The 20,062-nt window shown below is 41.4% G+C and overlaps 2 protein-coding genes and 1 long non-coding RNA gene across 12 annotated transcripts in view; 2 read left to right on the forward strand and 1 right to left on the reverse strand.

Moving 5' to 3' along the window:
• The window catches only part of C1HXorf23 (chromosome 1 CXorf23 homolog), a 34,037-nt gene extending 26,130 nt beyond the window's left edge, over window positions 1–7,907 (forward strand). For all 3 annotated transcript variants that reach the window (XM_021409049.1, XM_021409059.1, XM_021409069.1), the window contains exons 11-12: window positions 1,078–1,233; window positions 2,888–7,907. In XM_021409049.1, the coding sequence (XP_021264724.1) occupies window positions 1,078–1,233; window positions 2,888–2,917 (186 nt within the window). In that variant the 3' untranslated portion in view covers window positions 2,918–7,907. The remainder of the gene's footprint in view (window positions 1–1,077; window positions 1,234–2,887) is intronic.
• The window catches only part of LOC110404660, a 30,843-nt gene extending 19,454 nt beyond the window's left edge, over window positions 1–11,389 (reverse strand). For all 3 annotated transcript variants that reach the window (XR_002442440.1, XR_002442441.1, XR_002442439.1), the window contains exons 1-3: window positions 11,258–11,389; window positions 9,716–9,873; window positions 563–618 (exon numbers count right to left, since the gene is read on the reverse strand). This is a non-coding gene — a long non-coding RNA (uncharacterized LOC110404660). The remainder of the gene's footprint in view (window positions 1–562; window positions 619–9,715; window positions 9,874–11,257) is intronic.
• SH3KBP1 (SH3 domain containing kinase binding protein 1) overlaps window positions 10,172–20,062 on the forward strand; it is a 228,423-nt gene continuing 218,532 nt past the window's right edge. For 2 of the 6 annotated variants that reach the window (XM_021409087.1, XM_021409101.1), the window contains exon 1: window positions 10,172–10,574. In XM_021409087.1, the coding sequence (XP_021264762.1) occupies window positions 10,571–10,574 (4 nt within the window). In that variant the 5' untranslated portion in view covers window positions 10,172–10,570. Of the gene's footprint in view, window positions 10,575–11,110; window positions 11,231–11,511; window positions 11,643–20,062 lie in introns of those variants that run through there. The other 4 variants (XR_002442386.1, XM_021409079.1, XM_021409111.1 and 1 more) reach the window with 3 other exon arrangements.

Raw genomic sequence — 20,062 nt, forward strand, 5'->3', positions numbered from 1 at the left:
GCATCAAAGAACCTCTGTTCTGTACAGTCCTTAACTGTTCCCCAGCTACACAGTGGAAAAACTGGTACCAAACTTATCACAACCTCAAAATGTGTGATTTTCCTTGAAGTGATCCTTGCTCTGTCGAAAGGAGTCTGATTTCACCAGAGTAATTAGTAGCCATGCTCAAAAAGGGTTATTTTTCTGTTGCGTAGTTCTCTCTCTTACACTTTAAAGCTGTTTGTAAAGCGTGACAAGTGTTTTATATCACTGTAATGTTTCCTCTTTACTTTATGTAAGAACTCTTTTTTTTTTTACTGTGTTTGGGGAGAAAAAAGCTTTAAAGGGTGAACACCGATGGGAATGTTTTCTGTTACTATCATATTTGAAAACTTAAAACTGCATTATTGGAAAATTAGGCAAAATTACAACGAACAAGGTTTTTTTTTTAAAGACTTTTATAGCTTGTTCTGTTGTAGATTAAGTGCTTAAGGACAAAAATCTGTTTATAACCTTAACTGCTGCTGTCAGTGTTGGTCTCGCTATATAGTTAGTTATTTCTGTGAATTTATAACACACTCACCTGTCAGCTCTCTGTTACATCTGGTCCCATGCTAGGTTAGTGAACAGTATTTCAGTCTGGGGGTGATAAGAGAACAGAGTAAGCAAAGTAATTCTACGGTCTTATGGTCTGAACATATATGATAAATAGTCATGCTAACTTGTACTTAGCATAACATTTCTAGGTTCAGCGCATTTGCCTGCTGCAGGCCTAATAATCAGTGAATTTGGTAGCAAGTGAGGTGCGTTGTTGTTGTTGTTAATGCTGTTTTCCTTTTGTGACTTTCCATTTTTCTGTAAGGAAGATAATTCCAGATGTCGTAAACAGTGGATGCAGTATGGCATTATCAGATCCACGTGGTAACTGGTGTTCTGAGGAACAGTAAGCAGCAAATAAGGAAAAGGCTCAGTACTTGCTAATGCATATTCTTGTTCAATACTGTAGGTTTTGCATGTGTATGTAACTGTAAATACCAACTACTGAGTTTTGTTGCCCTCATTCTGCACTTTTTTCCCTCCCTTCCCCTGCCATTACAGAGCAACTTTGCAGATGGCCGTTTGCAATCCCATTATAAATCAGGCTTAGTACAGAAGGGTTTATATATTCAAGCTAAGTACCAACGGTTACGTTCTGTTGGTGTAAGGGGATTTACCACTAATAAATACAGAGATGGATTTCTGAGGAAAGAAAAGGTGAGTTGGTTTAATTTCTTTTTCACTGAGCATTTTATAAAAATGTGAATATTCAAATAGTCCACTCCAGTTTTTATATCACTGTGGAATAGTTCAGGTGGGATATTTTGGAACATTGCCTGTAAAAGCACAAAGAGCCCAAACTTGATTTTGCACTTACTTCCTTCATGGATAACTTGTTTGAGTTGGACTCTGAGATTCTGTGATTACTTCTGTTCCCATATTCTCTTCTTGAGAATAAGTTAGAGCCTCTAAGGCTACAGTTCTAAATTAACATGAAGGGTATTAATACACTTTTTGATTAAGCCTATGTTTCTCTTCTTTGTTATGTTACCTTACGTTTGTCATGTACTTAAAAGTGCTGTTCTGAATAAAGCATCCTGCAGTACACAATGTCTGAGTAAAATGCTTTGACAAACTCAGGCTGAAATAATTAGGCACATCTGTCTTCTCTTGTTTCTCAGTGTGTGAGATGGTGATAACGTACAAGTGCAGAACTTTTGAACTGTTTAAAACATAACAGCTTTTGGGAGGACAAGTAGTTAAAACATTCTAAATCCTTTATTGGAATTGATCAAGCATGATCAGAGTTGTGTAGGGTTACTCATGGCATCAGAATTGGATTAGATGTCCTGCACAGCCCCTTCCGGTTACATGTTCCTTTGAGAATTTGTTCTGTAATTCTGTATCTGTCTACGTACAAGTAAATACACTTGCATAATAAGCATAAGTAGTTGGATTAGAGTTGAGTTCTTGGAACACAGAAACACTAATACGTTCTTAGAGCTGTTTTAAAAAAGGCGTTTTAAAAGTTTCCAGTCTGATGATAGAATGATGATAGAGTGGAAAAACAAACAAAACCAACGAACAAACACTCAAAGAAAACTGAACATGTTGAAGTTATAACAGGTTGCTTCTTGCTAGAGTATACTGGTGATTTGTTTTTAAATTGGCATGGGCTCCAATAAATTATCTGAAGGGCAAATGGAACTGGAAATAATGGGAAAAAGTGTGGAAGGCTTTTTTTCAAAAATTATAGATCTGGAAAATGGGCATAAAGTGCCATAATCTAATCTTGTTGTAGTGAGCTTTCCTCCATTAATTTCCAATGCTGTTTATAATTGGATATTAAGGTTCTTGTCTGGAACTTATGAGAACAATCTTAACAAAGATCTGGCTCTTGATTATGATGATTTCAAATAGAGAAACATAATAAGATCTGAATATTGATGTTTGGCTGATGAGGAAATGGAGTATCGCTGAGGTCAGATAAACCTTCAAGAATGACAGCCATTTCTTTTTAACAACATGCTGATTGCCGGTTGAGTAATTCTTTAAAAACAGCTATTCCTTACATTCTAGCATTTCCCTTATTTTGCATAGTGCAATAATTACACTCATCCTTAAGATTTGTTAAAATGATGACAACAGCTTTGATTTGATTTCACCCTTTTGAAATAATTATGCATGTATTATATAATATATAAATAATTATGCATCATCTAAGGCACAATCTTTACAGTTGTGCTGTTTCAATCTGCAACTGAAAGAACGTGTGTTACTATAATAATACAGTATTTATAAGGAAGTTGGGGGCTTGTTTTTTTGCTTTTTAAAAAACCTGACAGTAATGATTGCTTTCTTTTCTTTGTAGGGAGATATAAATATTGGGACAGAAACCTGAACTGAGCTCTGATCCTGAAGCTGAAACGTGAAACACAGCAAAGGGAACATCTGTTCACTTTCTGACAGCTTTGTCAAGACCTAAATTGGGATAAAGGAACTAACCCTGTAACTTTCTTGATTAAAAAATAACTTTATTTTTCGGTAGGAGGATGCTGCAGAACTTTTTTACGGTTTTCATAATTGCTTTTAAACTACAGTATTCAACTGAAATGTTGTAGTATGTACCTTTAGTTCCTTTTGCATACCAGTCTCGAGTAAAGAAGTCACTGAAGGGAGTCTTATTTATTGATTACTTTTTCTCTAAGCCTGATGTTACAGATGGAACTTGAGTTGTTATACCCAGAGGTTTATATGTTCAAAGTTTATTGCTTATGTAATAAAAAAGAAAACAAAAAAAAAGTGCCTGAATTGTTTGGTAATAGCACATAGCTCAGGATTTTCCAAGAAAGAAATGACCTGTTAGGTTGCGCAATAGATCTTACACCTGTGTTCACTCCTTTCCATAAAACAATATTTTGTATTACTTCACTTAGTTCAATAATAATCTTGAGTTTCTGACATGTATATACATTTGTAAGGTGTTAGACTGTTGAGACAATTTCTGGTATTTGATTAAAATGAATGGTAACAGGCAGGTATGTAATGTCCTGTGGCAGTAGTTTGTAACTGCACTGAAGGCATGCTTGGGTTTGTTAGAGGGTTAGTTGGTCTGTATTCAGAGTTATTCTTTTTTTTTTTGATGTATGACATTCTTGACCAAGCCACGTGTTCTCTAATCTTGCCATAAATGACTTGGTGGCTTTTTGAATTCTGAAATTGGAGCCCGAAGTGTTTAGTTGCAAGGAAAAAACAGAAATGTAAGTTTTTTATAAGCATGTATTCTAACAAAGCTGTTCATAATTGAAACTGCTTTAAATGCAGATAGCTTGTAACTTTGTTCAAAATCTCGGTAATTCTCCAAAGCTTACAATGCTTCGGAGGAGAACGTATTGTTATGCTGTATGAAGAATTTAAATAGCTCGACATGTTTTTCAGCAGCTATAAACAATATTGTGCTTATTTCCTGTTTATAGCTTTGCCTTAATATATATAGTAGGGTTGTGCATATGTATTACAGATTTGTTCACTTTTTTTTATTACAGGTAAATTTAAGATGTGTAAGAAGTAGTTTTCAGATAACATATCCGTATTTGTTTTAAGAAGACATTTTTCATCATTTCCGGGACAGTGTTAGCTGTAGGGAACGCAGGCTAGTCTCTAGTGTGGATAACAGATCAGAATTCTGATAGTGGGTAGGGGTAGATTCAGAGAAAAGGAAATTGGTTGTTTTTTTGGTGGAAAGTCAGGATGTGACTTTGCATGATTTCTTTGTTGTGTTTTTTTTCTTCCACAACGCTTCCAGTAGAGAGTGTTTATTGGAGGCGTAGGTATGGCTCAGAACAGCTAAAATAGTGTCACTTAATCTTAATTCATGGGATGTACTGCTTAGTGTTCATAGCAAATATGTAGGTGGGAAGCGTGCCAGATTCATTGATGCTATGGTGATTCAACAATAACACCAGATGGTTTAAGTTTCTAAAAGTCAAGTTTTCATTTTAAATAATTATTAAATGATTCAACTAGTATTTAACTAACTTTCTGACATACATACCCCAAATGGGAAGCTAAAGGAAAGGAATTCCCTGATCAAATGGAGGTAGCTAACTTCCTGCAGATCAGAAATGTTTGTGATGCTGTCGCTGATGAATCCAGCAAAATCATCCTGTGCGGATTTACCAGCAAGTGGAAATAAGGAATTGAAGCAACAAATTGAGTCAACCCAAAGCAAATATGGAGCTGCTGTTTGTTAAGCAGCCTACAGTCGGGGAGTGCTGCAGGTTCACCCTGAAGCTGATAAGCTCTTCACGCTGCTCCTGAACATGCTAAAGCATTGTAAAACACAAGTGAAACCATACATGATACAGGACAAACTACTGAAGCTATCTCGTCTTACTGCGCAGGATACTGCTATTTCTGTAAGCTTCCTTTTTTTGTTCTTATTAAGGCCTGGAAGAGAATTTGTTGTTGAGCAAATGGGAGAAGAGGATATGTGAAGAAACTTGTGGCGTGTCAGTTTTGCTAAGGTTGTCTAGAAGTAGTGCTGAAGTAGTCAGACTTCAGCCAGTTAAAGCTGCTCTTTCATTTTTTTTAAACATGAAAACTGGGTCTAAGAGTGTGAATGCCTCCAGTTTTGTGCTTTATTTCACTTGTGCACAACTAGTTTTAGTACTTTGTCTAGTTTAATATAGGTTATTATTCCTGTAACCGTAGGCAACATATTACCAATATGGTATCTTTTAATGTGTTTACTGATGTTGATTTTATTCCCCCCCCACCTTGGTCCCAAGATGAATGTCATATGATGAAATGTAGTTTCTATTTCAGTTGCTTTAGCTTTTTTGTGAGGAGATTCCATCTGCTGAAATCATATTCTTTACCAGTAACTTTGTACAAATCTCATCAGTAAAGCAGAAATTTAATTCTGTGATTGAATTAGGTGCTGGAGGGAACCCAGCTATCTGGTCTGTAACTTACCGTGCTTTGAATCTTCAGCTAGACACTTGCATCTGTATACTCATTCACAAGTAATTGGCTCATTTTTTTTCTTTCAGCACAGGAAAGTTTTGTTGTACTGACACAGAATGGTTGGTTGAGAATAATATATTGAAGTTACTGATTGGCTTGTGAGAGAGTTCAAGTTGAGAAAACGAGTGTTAAGTAGAAGGTCAGTTTACTTGAATAATTTGGTGCCTTTCTATATTGTGACTACGTTTTAGAAAACACCCTCTGTACAAAGACTTAAGTAATGTTCTGATTATTGCATTATTTCTAATAGGAGCATGGACTGAGTAGAATTGTTAATATAACTGCTTGTTTCTAACTATGTCAGTAATCCTCTGCTCCAAAGGAAAACAGTGTTCCTTGTATAAGTAAAGCCGGTCACTGCATTTGTATTGGAAAGGCAAGTTAAGAATGTGATTGTTTAAGAGCTAGTTAGCTTTGTTTCATAAATGTGAATTGCCTTTCTGTTAGTTGACTTGAAATGACCGCTGAATGCTTGTCATATTCTCAGTTGTTCACATGTGAAATGTTTTTCTTTTTATGTCTATCCAATATACAATTATTGAATATGATTAGTCTTCCTCATAAGTGTTGTAAGTTGTGAATTTAGCATTTACGCTGCTCATCAGTTTAATCTCTATATTGATTGACTGGGTTAAATCCTCATTTTATAATCCTAAATTTATATGTGGTGATCAAGTTAACAAAATTCTGAGGCTAGTAAGCAACACATCGCAAGGTATATATAAATCTGCCTTAAATCTAATAATGAATTAAGTATTTCAGATCACCTTACCTGATGTATTTACATGGTCTTGAGACCTCAATGTGACTGTCACAGCTCAAGTACCCAACAGCAGGGGGTGGGAGCAAGTTCAGCTGATAGCCAGTTTTGATAATAGCTTACCTGTTGCTTCCTCTCACGGGGCCTTGGGTGGAACGCTGATTATCTTTGTGTGAACTTGCTTTAAAAGCAAAAGAAATTTAAAAAAAAATCATATTTCTGGGTATTGTAAAACTCTGGGTTTTCAAAAGATGCTTGTTGTGCTTTAGAAGGTCTTTCTCTGCCACGACTAGGAAATTGATAGTGAGAATTGGTTGCAGAAGATGATTAAAGATTTTAGCAAACATTAAGCTATGGAGATTTCATTTCTCAGCCTTCTCACTTGTAGAAGACTTGCAAACAGAGGGAGATCTTCAACTTCCTTCTATACTGAAGAAATCTTTTCCCATACACTTCAGAAACATGCCTCTTGCTTTTCTTCAAGCATCTGAACAGCCATCTGCAAAATTCTCTACAGGAGAGTTCTCTGAAAGAAAGGCTTCAGACTTGCATCCTAATGAATCTGCAAGAACTGGATGTTTCTGCACATATCTGGCCCTTGACAGACTTCATTCCACTGCTGCAGGGTTTGAAGATCAGAGGTTCGTCTTACAGGAGGGAGGGGAAGGAAATAAAAGCCATTTCAAGATTGTTGAAAGCCTGCTTGTAACACTTAACTCCTTTGTAGATAATGAAGATGGCAATGAACGTTTAAATGTGTTCTGTTTTAAGCTTAATGAACGTATCTTTTTAGCGTTAAGATCTGAGACACCTGTTGTCACGGTACCTGCCCTCTCCTTGTCCTTTCCTTGCCTTGATGGTTTTTTTTGGCTGAGGGTTTTCTCAGTAGGTATTTAGCCCCGTGGTTTAATAGTTTTATGCTGCCTGCCACTTTAATACAGTTTTTTTCTGTTCGCTGCTCTGAATTTTGTTGAAGTCTCATGTCTTTTTAATATTTCATTTTCTGTAAATAATGTAGTGGATGGCTTTTATTTTGTGACTGGCTCCTCGTGTCTTTATTGTTGAAGGAAGAGACGGGGGAAGCAGTTGTTTTTAGTTCACTTTCCACAGGGGGGAAAAACCCACCTCATTGTTTTGTTTTAAGAATAGCAGGGCTAGGTTTTTTCCTTTTTTAACAACTGAATGAGAACGTGGACTAATGTCCATTCCTAAGGAATATATTAAAGTTCACCTTATTTATACTGTAGTTTCCCACTCCATGAGGACCCTCTAATCAGTTTATGTGCACACATGTATACATATGCACACATAATATGATCAGAAACCTTTAATGGAATTATTCCTAAACATGGATTAAAAAAAAAAGTAACCTTTTTAAACTACTGATGATGGAATTAAATGCAAAAGCATTTTGTGTGTAGTCTCTGGAGTCCACAATGGTCCTTCTGACAATGTTATCCCATACCTAAGTCTCATGTTCATAAGTATATATTAAGATGTAGGTATGTTTATATGTATGTTCAATATAGTTTCTATAAAATCAATGTAAATTTTGTTTCTACAGACAATAAATGTTGTAACAGAATTTCTACTTATAAATACATCCAGTGATTTGATTTAGTAGTTCATTAATATTTAGTGTGATTTTCAGAGTATTTTACATGATCTGAGTAGTCATTGGAATGTTATTTGTATAACTTGCTTCTGTAATTTCATCTGTTATTTAAAAGTTTGAAGTTTTTATCTACTTTCTAGGTACAGTGTTTTGGCTAAAAGAAGCTCCCTGCCTGCAGACATAGAATATGAATCTCCCTTCAGTACTGACACAAAATAGGTGTTTGGGAGGGGGATGGAGGGAAGCTTTGAAAGCAGTTATGTTCATCTCTTTCTCTAAAGCATTCAAACCCTTAGCACCTCTGTCAAATTCTGATTCCTACCCAGTAAAGGGGCACTGTGGGTGGAGGCATGCACTTGCTTGGCTGACTTCACCAAAGATTGGATACAGTAAACTGGTGTGCATTTCTAAGAACTTCTGTAATGCATCCTCAGTGCTACATAAGAATAACCACATTCTCTCTTAATTCTAGGATTCCCTAACAAATAGGAACAGAAATGAGGTGTTTTATTATGGAAAAATCAACTTTGCCTTAAGTTCGCATAAACTTGCCATAATCCAATCTCTGTGTAGATTTATTTAAGTAACTCCTAATCTGGTTGCCAGCCTTGAAGAAACAGTAATGCAAAAATCCTTCATGTGTGGTAACTGTGCTGTGGTGTAGAGAAGTTGGGATTGGTAGTGTTCCTCTTTTCCATTAGGGAAAAATGTTTTAGTAATTTGCAGGGGCTGTAATAGTGACGCTTCTCAACTTCTAGTCGATGGCCTTCAAAAGTACATGTGTCTCATTGTGTTCTGTAGTGCATGTCAGTTTAGATAGAAGTTGCACATTTTCCTCAATACCACTTCTAAGATACCTATATTCCCTAAGTAGTTCCCTAGCAGTTCTTTTCTAAATGCTGTGATGTCTTGCGAAGATAAGGTACTGAAAGAATGCATGTATGTTGCAATGTTACTTGGCTTGGGAGCAGTGGGAATCTAAGACCTGAAGGTGCTATGATGGCTTATAATCTTTTTTTCCACTTTCCAGTACAGGATGATTCACTGTGTTACTGCTTGACTTGATAGGAAAGCTATCAAACTCCTGCCCATTAATTTTCAGTGTTAGCTTCCTCAAAGCTGAGGTGGATTTGGGTATCTGGTTGAGATTATCCACGAAGCTGGCTTCATTGTATGCATTCTAACGTGCAGTTGGAAATTTTGCTACCAGCCCTGAAGAGTGCCTCTAGAAATGAAGCTACCTCATGTAACCAGGTTTTTCAGTTACGCTTATTCAACCACCTTAAACTATACAGCTGGAGGACTAGAAAGCCAAACTTCAGATAAGTTTGGTATGCTAGCAATAGAACTATCTTGATTCCTCTCAAACCTGGTTCCATTAATTCTACTTAATGGGATGTGTTACTTGGTTCTGAGAAACTTGACCGCTGTATTCTAAGCCAGCTAAAATTGTCAAGTAAAAGCTGCCTCATTCCCTTCAGTTGGCTTTACAGAGTTAACACTGACACACTTTCAGACAGAAAGGCCCAATGTGTTCACCACTGTCATGAATCAAACAAGAGAGGATTTCCGTACCCAAGAAGACTTCCTTTCTCTTGTGCCTTCCTAACCTCCAGCAGCCCTTCCTCAAAATAACCTCTCCTGGCTGTGTGGAGGGAGCGTGCCTCCCTTTATCGCTTGCATCCTCGGCGGTTTGCTTTCTTTCTCTCCCCGCCACCTCCCGGAGGTTAGCGCAGCTCCTTCTGCTTAACTTTTCACTACCGTTAAGGGTGGTCGTGCTCCAAAAGCTGCGTTACCTGCTCTTCCTCTCTCGCGCTTCCCCCGTCTGCCCGCAGAGCCAGCCCTCCCGCCCTCAGCCGCTGCTCTTCTGCCCGCAGGCGTCACTGCGCTGCGCCGACAGCTTTCAGTTCCCGTCCTTTTACCGTGGTGCGCCTTTCACCTCCTCGCACAGCATCTGAAAAGCACCAGCAGCACCTCCTGGGTCACTCTGCTTCCCCCCTCCCAACAACGCCCCTAAGCCGGCCATCACCTCATCTTTTTACCCTTTTCCTCTACCTCCCGGCCCAGGCCGACCCCTTCCTCACGGGGCGAGGCGCACCCGGCGCCCCGCAGCACCCTCTCTCCGCCCCAGCCCCCGCCGGGGACAACCGCTCCGCTTCCTTCCTCCCCTCTCCGCCCTCCCTCCCGTTCTCCTGGCGGCGCAGCGGCTGTGGCGCAGTCTCGCGACACTTCCCGCAGCGCCACGCTGAGCCGAGCGGCGCCGCTCGCTCCAGCAGCAGCAGCAGCAGCAGCAGCGCCGGCGTTGGGCAGAGCGCTGCTCCGCGCCCCGGCCCGCGGGGAAGACGCCCATCGCCGCGGCTCGGCAGCAGCCGCCTCCCGGCGCCCGGTCTCGGCCGCGCTCCGCCCGGCAGCGGGGACTGCTGGTAGGAGCTGAAGGCTGAGCTCTCGCCTCGTTTTATTTTTTTCTTTTTTGCATCCACGAGCACACATATGCCGAGGCGAGGCGAGGTGCCTCCCGCAGGACGCGGCGTGCAGCCCGGCTGCTGACTGAGAGCGGCGGCCGCAGGAGGAGTGACCAGCCCCGTCAGCAGCCTCGGGCACAGCCGCCTCAAACTTTCAGCCCGCGCCCGGCAGAGCCGCGCTCGACATCGATGGGTGAGTTGGGGCCGGGGGGCGGCGGGGAGGGAGCGTCCGCCTCGCGGCTGTTAACTTCTCCCCTCCCCCGGCCGCCCCGCTAATTGCTTTCATGTGACAGCCGGAGGCGCTCGGGGCTGCCGCGGTGGGCGATCCCGCGCGGGGCTGAGGAGGCTGCGAGCCGTCCCGCGCCGCTCGCCTCCCGCCGGGCACACCCACCGCGGGCTCCGTCCGCTGAGCGGCTGCGGGCGGCGGGGCCGTGGGTCGGGGGGCGGCCGCCGAGGCCGTGGCGAGCGGCGGGCGCTGCCCGTGAGGTGGCTCCCGCGGACTTCGGGAAGAGGCGGCGCCGGCCCGAGGCGGGCAGCGCCCGCTACCTGTGCGGAGAGGAAGGAGGCGGCCGTGGGCGGCGGGGGGACGGGGGCCGAACGGCGGTCCCAGCGGCCGTGCCGGGCTCCCGGGGCCGGCCCGGTGCCCGAAACGGTGCCCGGCTGAGAACGGCGGATTCGAGGGAACAAAAGAAAGCATAGGATGCTGGCGGGGTGCACCCGCCGACCGACTCCTGCCCGGGGGTGCCCCCGGAGAGCGGCTGTCGGTGCCCGCAGGCTGCCCGCTGAGGTCGAAATGCTGCTGGCAACCCGAGAGCAGTATTGCTAAAGCCGTTCCCTACAACGCATTAGGTGGGCAGACATTTTACCCAATTTTACCTGTAGTAATGCAGTGACACTGGGAACGTAGTAGGGAAAAATCTTCTCTTTGTTCTTTGGGAGCGCTCTCAGAGCGATGCGTAGCTGCTGTACCTGTACCTTGCGAGATTAAGCGCTAGCTTTTCGCTATTGATTTTCAGTTAGTCCTCCAGCTGAGGCTGGAAGGCGTTCAGCCATCTGCGGCTCATTCCGCTGTATTGATCCCATCGCACTCCGGTGCTGCTGGCTGTAGGCCGGCATCCCGGGCCGCCGCCTGTAATTGGGTGGCAGAAGACTCTGTTGGGGTTGGTGTGTCTGCTAGGCAACGCTGCTCCGAACTTCTTTAAATACAGCGCTGTAATCAAGTGTGGGGTTGATCACCCAGGAATGGAGCAAAATCTGTGTGGTATGTCGCGAGAAATAACGTTTTTTTGGTATTATTTTTGTTTTCTTATCCTCAGGGCTTTTTTTTCGTTCTTTACTTTGTATTGTGTCACTGTAAGACCTTTCTATTCCCTTAATCCGTAGTGCAAATATTGACTCGCTTTTTTTTTCTTTTTCTTCTTTTTTTTTTTTCTTTTTTTTTTTGTTTAAGCTTCATGGTAAAAAGGATTAAGGAAAGTGATACAGGAGCACTGAAATAACTTGCCCCGATAGAGCCCCAGGGAGCAGTGAAGGCATCTTTTTTTCTTTATTCTCCCCTTCCTCCCCACCCCCCCACTCATGACTGTACGCATCTGGCTTCCTTAAAGCTGATTTTGATAATGACTTTCCCAACTCGCTGTGATTCAGCCAGACCTTTCTTTGCAAAATGAGTGGAGAGAAGGTACGCTCTCATTGTTCATATCTTTAGGGTCTAACTGATTCTTGTGCTTTAAAAAAAACAAATGGAAAAAGCATGTGAGGAAGTGAAGATATGAGTAATATGAAAGTGAAATCTTCCTAGGAGATTCCAAGTGAAAACAGTTTTATTAAAAACATTTTTAGCATTGTTTCATTTTTCAAAGATATTTAGATGCATAAAAGAATAGGTGAATTCTTTATAGGTAGCACATTGTTGAGATTCCTTATCTTTTATTTTTAAATTACTTTCATGCCTCACATTTCAATCATTTATATTTTCTGTTTGGCACTGCATATTGTTGTTATTCCTTGCATCTGTGTACAGACTACAGGACGAGAGGTTGGGGAGCAGTGCTGCAGAAAGGGATCTGGGGGTTCTGGCAGGTGGCAAGTTGAATCTGAGCCAGCAGTGTGCTCTGGCAGCCAGCGGGGCCAGCTGGACCCTGGGGTGCACCAGGCCCAGCACTGCCACTGGGCAAGGGGAGGGATTGTCCTGCTCTGCTCTGCGCTGTGTGGCCTCACCTCTGGCACTGGGTGTGGGTTTGGGTGCTACAATGTAAGAAGGACGTAAACCTATTAGATAGTGTCCAAAGGAGGGCTGCGAAGGTATTAAAGGATCTGAAAGACAAGGCATGTGAGGAACTGGTGAGGTCCTTGAGTTTGCTCAGCGCAGAGCAGAGAAGCTGAGGGGAGGCCTCATGGCGGCTGCAGCTCCTCACAGGGAGCAGAGGGGCAGCGCTGAGCTCTGCTCTCTAGGGACAGCGACAGGGCCCGAGGGAACGGCATGGAGCTGTGTCAGGGGAGGGGCAGCTGGGGGTTAGGGACAGGGTCTGCACCAGAGGGCGGTGGGCATGGAACAGGCTGCCCAGGGCAGTAGGCACGGCCCAAGTGCCGGAGTTCAAGGAGCATCTGGACACTGCTCTCAAATGTCAGGTTTGATTTTGGGTGTTGCTGTGTGGAGGCACAGGTTGGCCTCCGTGATCCTTGTGGGTCCCTTCCAACTCGGGATATTCTGTGATTCAATGGTTCCAAGCTTGGGCATGTATGTGTATGTTACACACGTGTATATTAAAGTTCATTGTATGACTCCAAGCTTTTTTACAGCATGTACTCAAAACCTTAGAAGAAACACACATTGATTGATGTTTTATGAGCTTTTCTGTGGTATTAGAGTTGCAATATCTTTAAGTAAATTAGTTTGCATTTGGGATGGACTTGTCAGGAGAACTAAGTGAATTAAAGGTGTTAGTTTCTATAGCGTAAAAGGGGGACAGGGCAGAGACATTAAAGGTAGCTGTGGATACAGTGCAACATGCTCAATCCCCTTCTGTAAATATTTGAGAATTGAAAAGGTGGTGTTTCGTGGATATGTGTGTGGGGTTTTTTTGTTTATTTTTAAGAATTGCGTATGGTTAGGGAACTCCTCAGTCTCATTTGCAAGACCTTTGCATGCTCATATATTAGATTGCCCTGCTGAATGAAGTTGGAGGTCCAGAAGACAAAGTAGGAACAAGATATGGTAGCTACATGGGGAAGAGCTGCTTTGAAATATCCTGCTTATTTAATTTAGAATATGTAAGGGTACAGCATGATTCTAGAAAGCAGTGTTTAGCTGGCATAATCCCAAAACAGCCGAAGTTTTGCAGCTCCTTGTGTCAGCTGAGGCACACCTTCCAACCTCTGCAGTAAATGAACAGAGATCCTTTTTTTGGCTATGCAGGTTTTGCTCATCTCTGAGTCAGTTTCATGCATTGGGGGTCCTTCGTAACAATAGAGCTGTGGGAATAAGCTGAAGCCTTCACCATAGCGCTTGTGTCAATTTCTGTTTACAGATACACAGTTTAATCACAAAACTCCTGAATGGTTCACTTGGTAGTTTTTTTTATTTTTTTTGGGGGTAGAATTGCTTCTCTTAATATTTTTTCAAGATATTTTTAAAGCTTTCCCATTGACAGAGGGAAAGAGAAGATAGGCTGCTTTTGTTTGTATGAAGTCCCCCATAGTTAGAGGTTTGTGCTCTTTGAGCCAGTTACGTTATTAGTGCTCACGGACAACTGTTGTCTGTGTGGATTGACACAGCGGTTGAGAAAGATGCTTTGCTGTGAAATACCACAACGACTTTGTACACAACAGAGGGAAGTTACACCAAGAGGAAATAGAATAGAAAAAAAAAAACCTCACTGATTTTTCTGTACTAGTTGCAAAGCCTTCCCCAGTCTTAACTTTTTCCCAATTCTTTTTTTCTCCTGTCCAAATTCTCTCTCTACTACCTTCGAGTCTGCTCTGCTTTCCTCCTAAAAGCCCTTGCCTTGGTATGTCTTTCCCCTTTAATTTTTTCCACTTTGCACACGTGCCACTTCCTCTTCCTCCCTCTCTTAGCGAAGCATCAATAGAGGGAGCACTCTGAGCACATATTTCCTGCGTGTGGGGCCACACAGACCTCCAGTCAGAGATGCTCTTGCATCAAAACTTGCGCTTGGCCCCGTGGTGCGTGTTGGAGGATGCTCTCTGCAAGGGGAACCATGGGGAGCTCTGACAGCTCTACAGCCCTGTGTCGAATGACGCGTTTTTGAGTTGAGCTTAGTGAAATTGTGTAAATTGCACACCGAGGGAGGTGGATATACCTGTGGTTCTTGACTTCATGGTCACATTCAAAGGTCCCCCTACAAGGCATTGGAAATTTTGGAGGCTTTCAGCAAAACAGCCATAAGACATTTCTAAATAGGAATGACACGTGTCATTCAGCAACATTAACCTTGAAAACAGTTGTGCAGTTTCAGCTGGACACAAGGGAAAGTTATATGGAAGATGATTACCATGAGTTTCTTCACTTTGAGTGGTTTTTGTTGTTTTTTCATAATTTATTTTAATGAAGTTATAAGCAGCTGTAAAGTGGCTTATATAGGAAATGTGGTGTGAAAACCTTTCTCAAACTGTAAAAAGATCTCATTTCTCCTCCTCATAGGATATGCGAATCATTTTAATTCTTTTGTTGTCAGTAGGCTCATTTCTGACAACACTGTCATGTTAGAGGTGTTCAAGATCAGATTTCTAGTTGTTTGGTACTTATACTTACACAGCCTGTGAATGTCTTCAAGGTCAGAGTTCAAGGGGAGTTTTCATAAGCTGCTAAAATACTTTCAATAACCTTTATGAATTTTCATACAAAAATGGCTGGCAGAAAGCTTTTTTCCAAGAAACTAAGAGATAATGGCTTTACGTCAAAACTTTGTCGAAGCTGCCTTCTGCATGGATCCAGATGTGGATGTGAAATCAAGGAGTAAAAAATCCATATTTATGAGTGTGTGTAGAATTCTGGTTTTACAGTCTTCTTTGTATGCTCTTCTTCTTGCCCCTTTCAAGTAGCTTGTTTCTTGTAACATCCCCTATAATTGTTGTTCATATTAACTGTTGCTTTTAGCTCAGAAGGTGTGATGAAGAAGAGAACACTTAAAATAGATACCATTCCTTGAAACAGAAGAATTCTTGTTGCCCTTTGTGCTGGTGAAAGATGCGTACGTTGAGAATTACATTAGAGCTGTATCAGAAAGGCATCTTTTCTGGCCTGAGTATAAGGAAATGTGTATCGACATTACAACACTTCCTTGATAAGCAACATTATTTTGATATTAATGCTGAGTGTGTATATATTTCTGTTGAAACTGCTACTAATACAATACATACAATTTAATGTTACTCAGAATTCTTTTATAGTTGCTATTCACTGGATGTTATAGGGCTTTATTTTGAGAATACTGCTCGTAATTGTTCTACCAGCAGTGTATCACAATTAATACAGGAAATCAGCATTGACCTTGTGGATAATGTGTTGACTCCTTCTGCACTTGAAGGGGAAGGGATGTGTGTGTTGGGAGAGGAAAAGGAAAGATGGGTAATGCGAAATGAGCAGCTGAAATTCCAGGTCTGAAATGTTAGAGGTCACTGAAGTGCTGAAAGCAGGTCACCCCTGATGGGATCAAAGGAGAGAAAACAGCCACATAGATGGTATCTGTTGTTTCTCTCCGATACTGCTGTTACAGAGCGAACTCATCAAAATGATGACAGATTTTTGTGTGGTTCCTATCTTTGTGATTTGTTTTGTTTTTTAAATCACAGAATACGGACTCCTGGACCAAAGAGTGGGTGTTTTCCCCAGGTGCAAAAGCAGGAGGTGGCTGTAGGGCATGTCTATGTTCATGCACTGAGAAATGATGGAAGAATATATTAGGGGGAGGGGAGCGGGAGAGGAGGTGAGCATCAAGGTTCCGTAATTCAGCTAATGTAAAAATAATTGCTGCCGGTCTGCTTCACACAGAGGGGAAGCACAATGAGAGCTCTAAGTCCCCGTGTCTGAGAGAATGTGCAATACTGCAGTTCAGTAGCTGTGGACTGTATTAGCAAATGGGGTTGACTTTTTCCCCGTTTTTCTTAATGTTAATTGGGAAGCATCAATAGTAACCAAATCTTGGGAGTACAACAGTAATGCCTACTTAGAAGTTCCATGGCAAGGTGGCTGTTGTGATGTCTCAGCTATGCTTTATTCCTTACTGAACTTTGTCGTAGTGAAGAGTTTCCTGGATGATGAGTGGCGGAGGAGGAAAAGATGTCTTTGTTCTCACTCTTACTGCAGTCTGTATTCCAATGTGAGCATCACTGAGAACCTGTGCTTTTGTTTTAGGGTGAACATTTGTCTAGAGTTGCACATCAGGAATTACGTCTGTGCTGAAACAATTCACTCTGGCAACAAAGATAATGCAACCTAGAAATCTGAGCGCTTATATGAGGAACACATCCCAAGCCTCTAATTAATCTGTAATGTCAATGCAGAGATGCATTTTGAGCTCTGCTATTGAATTTCGTTAGATATATTGTAGAGGAGGGAAGAACTTCCTTTTCTTCATTTCCTCTTTGATTTTTTATCCTGTGCAGCTAAATTGCTTTTGATGATTGAAGGTAGCTCACACCAAAAGCGATGGTTCTGCTCATTTCATTCTGTTCAACCAATGGTCTGTTCATTTGCACGGAGACCAAAGTCAGCACTGGTGTGCAACTGCCTTGGGAATGAATGCTTTTTCAAAAAATGTCAGTATGTGTTGGTCGCACGTGTTACAAGTCAAGGCCCAACTTGATTTGTCAATATTTAATTAGCTTTCAATAGCCACCCTACTCGTATCTAAAAGCTAAGTACTCTGTGTCTCGTAAGGAATGTGTAATAAGTGAATTAGTGACCCGCCTGCGCTAAGAACAATCAGCAAAATAAAAATCCCTGTAACACACTGTGTCCTCTTCTCGCAGTTTCCAGGAAATTGCTTGTTAATTTACAGAGCAACATGTTCGTGCTTGTTTTCATTAATGAGATCTCCACACAAACACATGCAAAAATAATACCAGGATGCTTGGCTGTTTTTTTGTGGGAAGGAGCTCTTGGAGGTCAGTACAATTGCTGGTGCTGTTCCATGCCATAGCAGCTAACTGGTATCAGCCCAAGTCTCTGCGTGTGTAGTGCTGTCTTTCCACGTGGCTACATTTACAAAAGTGTTAGTGAAAGGTAGCAGAAGTATTAGAGTATCCATGTTCATAATTTTTCATTTTTGAGCCAGATGGGAAACTATTCATCGAAGAGCCTCATCTCAGGTTTAAATCGAATATGTCATCTGTCTGTGGTTGCTGATTCATCCTCACCACTGGCAAGGAGCATTTTTAATACTCTGATATCTTGGCAGAGTGGATTTTTTTGTCTCTCTCTGCGATATGCTTCTGCAGCACTGAAAATTTGCTACCCTTGTGACAGATATAAAACTGAGTAGCAGTGGAACAGCTTAATTTTTCACTGTTTTTCTCATTACTGCTCTTCTTTCTGTGATGTCTCCCTGAAGACTTAGGCAGTTGTGAATGCTCGTCTGTTTCCCACTATAAGAGGGCACACGAGATTCCAAAGCGCAGTCAGAACAATATGCCTTTAGTTTGGGATTTCATTATGACAAGATATAAACTTTCTGCTACCAAATTCAGAATTTACATGTAAATGCTGTTTAGCTTTACGTTTCCAAATGTAAGGATGAGTGACTTGTTTTCTAGGGTGCTAATTTATAAACAAATATTTGAATACTTTATGGATGAGAATTGATTGCCTAGATACGTTTTTTTTTTCTTTTCTGTCTGTTATTTCTTGTGAATACGTCGTCGTTGTCATCAGCAGTTTTAAGGAACAATATCACATCAGGACCTTTCACTCCAGGCAAGACCACGCTGATTTCCTGATGATCTAGGTACTGTGTTTCAGCTAGATTGAAGAACTGCGGTGTGTTGAATAGAAATATCCAGCTTCCCTGTTTATATTATCAGGGTTAAAACAACTATCCCCGACCTGCAAAAAAAAAAAAAAAAAAAAAAAGCCCTCATGCTACCTACCACCAACAAACTTTTGGTTCAAGGAAACTAACGCTTGCAAACACTTGTTGAAAGCAGCGACTCTCCAGTTTAGAAGTTTTGCTTCCTTATGTGTGTTCTTTCCCACCACCAAAGTGAAAATAAAGGTTGATCAGTAAGCAGTCACAAAGTGTAGAGTTGGCTCAATTTTTCATCAGTATAATTTCAGTATGAAAGTGTTTAACTGGCTCTGACTAGTCAAGTTCAATGACTTTTATACATCTGCTTTGTTGTGTTTGTTTAATGAAATGGGTAACATTCAACTTTGATCACGTTGTAAGATTCTAAATGATTTACTGCCTTGACTCGATCATATAATTAGCTCAGTCGTTAATTTTAATTTGGTACAAGATTAGTTTTTATTTCATAGCTTGTTGCTGTATTTTTAATATAGGAATTGTGCTCTATGTGGTTATTTTTTTGGATAACCTTAACAACAGTTTTCCAGGTGACAAAAAACTAAAACTGTTTGGAGCTTGGGTGGGTATTAACTAGATAGCTTAGGTATTTTATTAACTCCTCAGTTGCTTTCCTGGCGTTGCACCAGTTGGAGACTCTTGTTGGATACTGAGTCAAGTTTAACTATCTGTGTAGATCTGCTCCATCTTAATAGGGTCAACATGTATTTAACAGGGATTTTTGAGTAAAGCTCATTCAGGATTGTTAATGGCTATTTTACTGATAGAGGCCTCAATACAGCAGATGAAGGCACCTTCTGTGTCTGCCTCCTTGCTTAACTTGGTGCTGCTGAAGGATTAAACTTGCTTCTCGTGTGATGAAAATAAATGTACTGTCCAACAGCCAAGTAATTTGTAGGAGTAAGATTAGCTCTTTCAGATGCACGAAGCAACTTTTCAACTTGGAGAGAAATCTTCCTGCTGCCTTCATTTGTTAGAATTGTTGTTGGTATTCATCTGCCTGCTCAGCTGCTGTTTGTAGCCACTCTTCTGGCAAAGATCTCTTGTGAAATGGGTAATATCTTTGTTTTCTTTGAAACTTTGTTACTCCCTTGTAACTACTGATAGTTTCATTCATCAAATGCCTTTATTTGCCTGGGTTTAAAACCACTGGACTACTTTTGTCTGTTTTACTCTGGCCACTGAGGTCAACTTGAGTGGTGTTTTCTTTTGTCACCTCCTCCTGCATCTTGGAATTGCTCGCTTTGCTTAAATGAAGCATGCTACTTATTTTAAAGAGTACGATTTGTGTGTGTGTGAAGCACCTATCAATTAGCTTTTGATTCGCTGACATCTCGATTGTCTGACTGTGGTTCACGGAAGGTTACAGTAAGTGGTTAACAAAGATGCCATGCAGTTCACGATAAACCCCACCCCATGACAATTCAAGAGTTGTCTGTGCTGATTCTGGCTTTGTGAGATCTCTTAATGTGTGTGCATTGAAGTATTTTCTGCACAAGAAAGTAGCCCGCTTCTTCCTCACCTCATTCTGTCAGAAAGCAGTTTCTCTTCCTATCACCTACAGAAGTGCATTTATGTTTCTTTTCCCTCGTGAAAAAATTTAGTATGTTTTTAATCTGCATCAGTGATTCCCACC

Source organism: Numida meleagris, chromosome 1 (genome assembly GCF_002078875.1).
Source record: "Numida meleagris isolate 19003 breed g44 Domestic line chromosome 1, NumMel1.0, whole genome shotgun sequence".
Lineage (NCBI taxonomy): Eukaryota > Metazoa > Chordata > Aves > Galliformes > Numididae > Numida > Numida meleagris.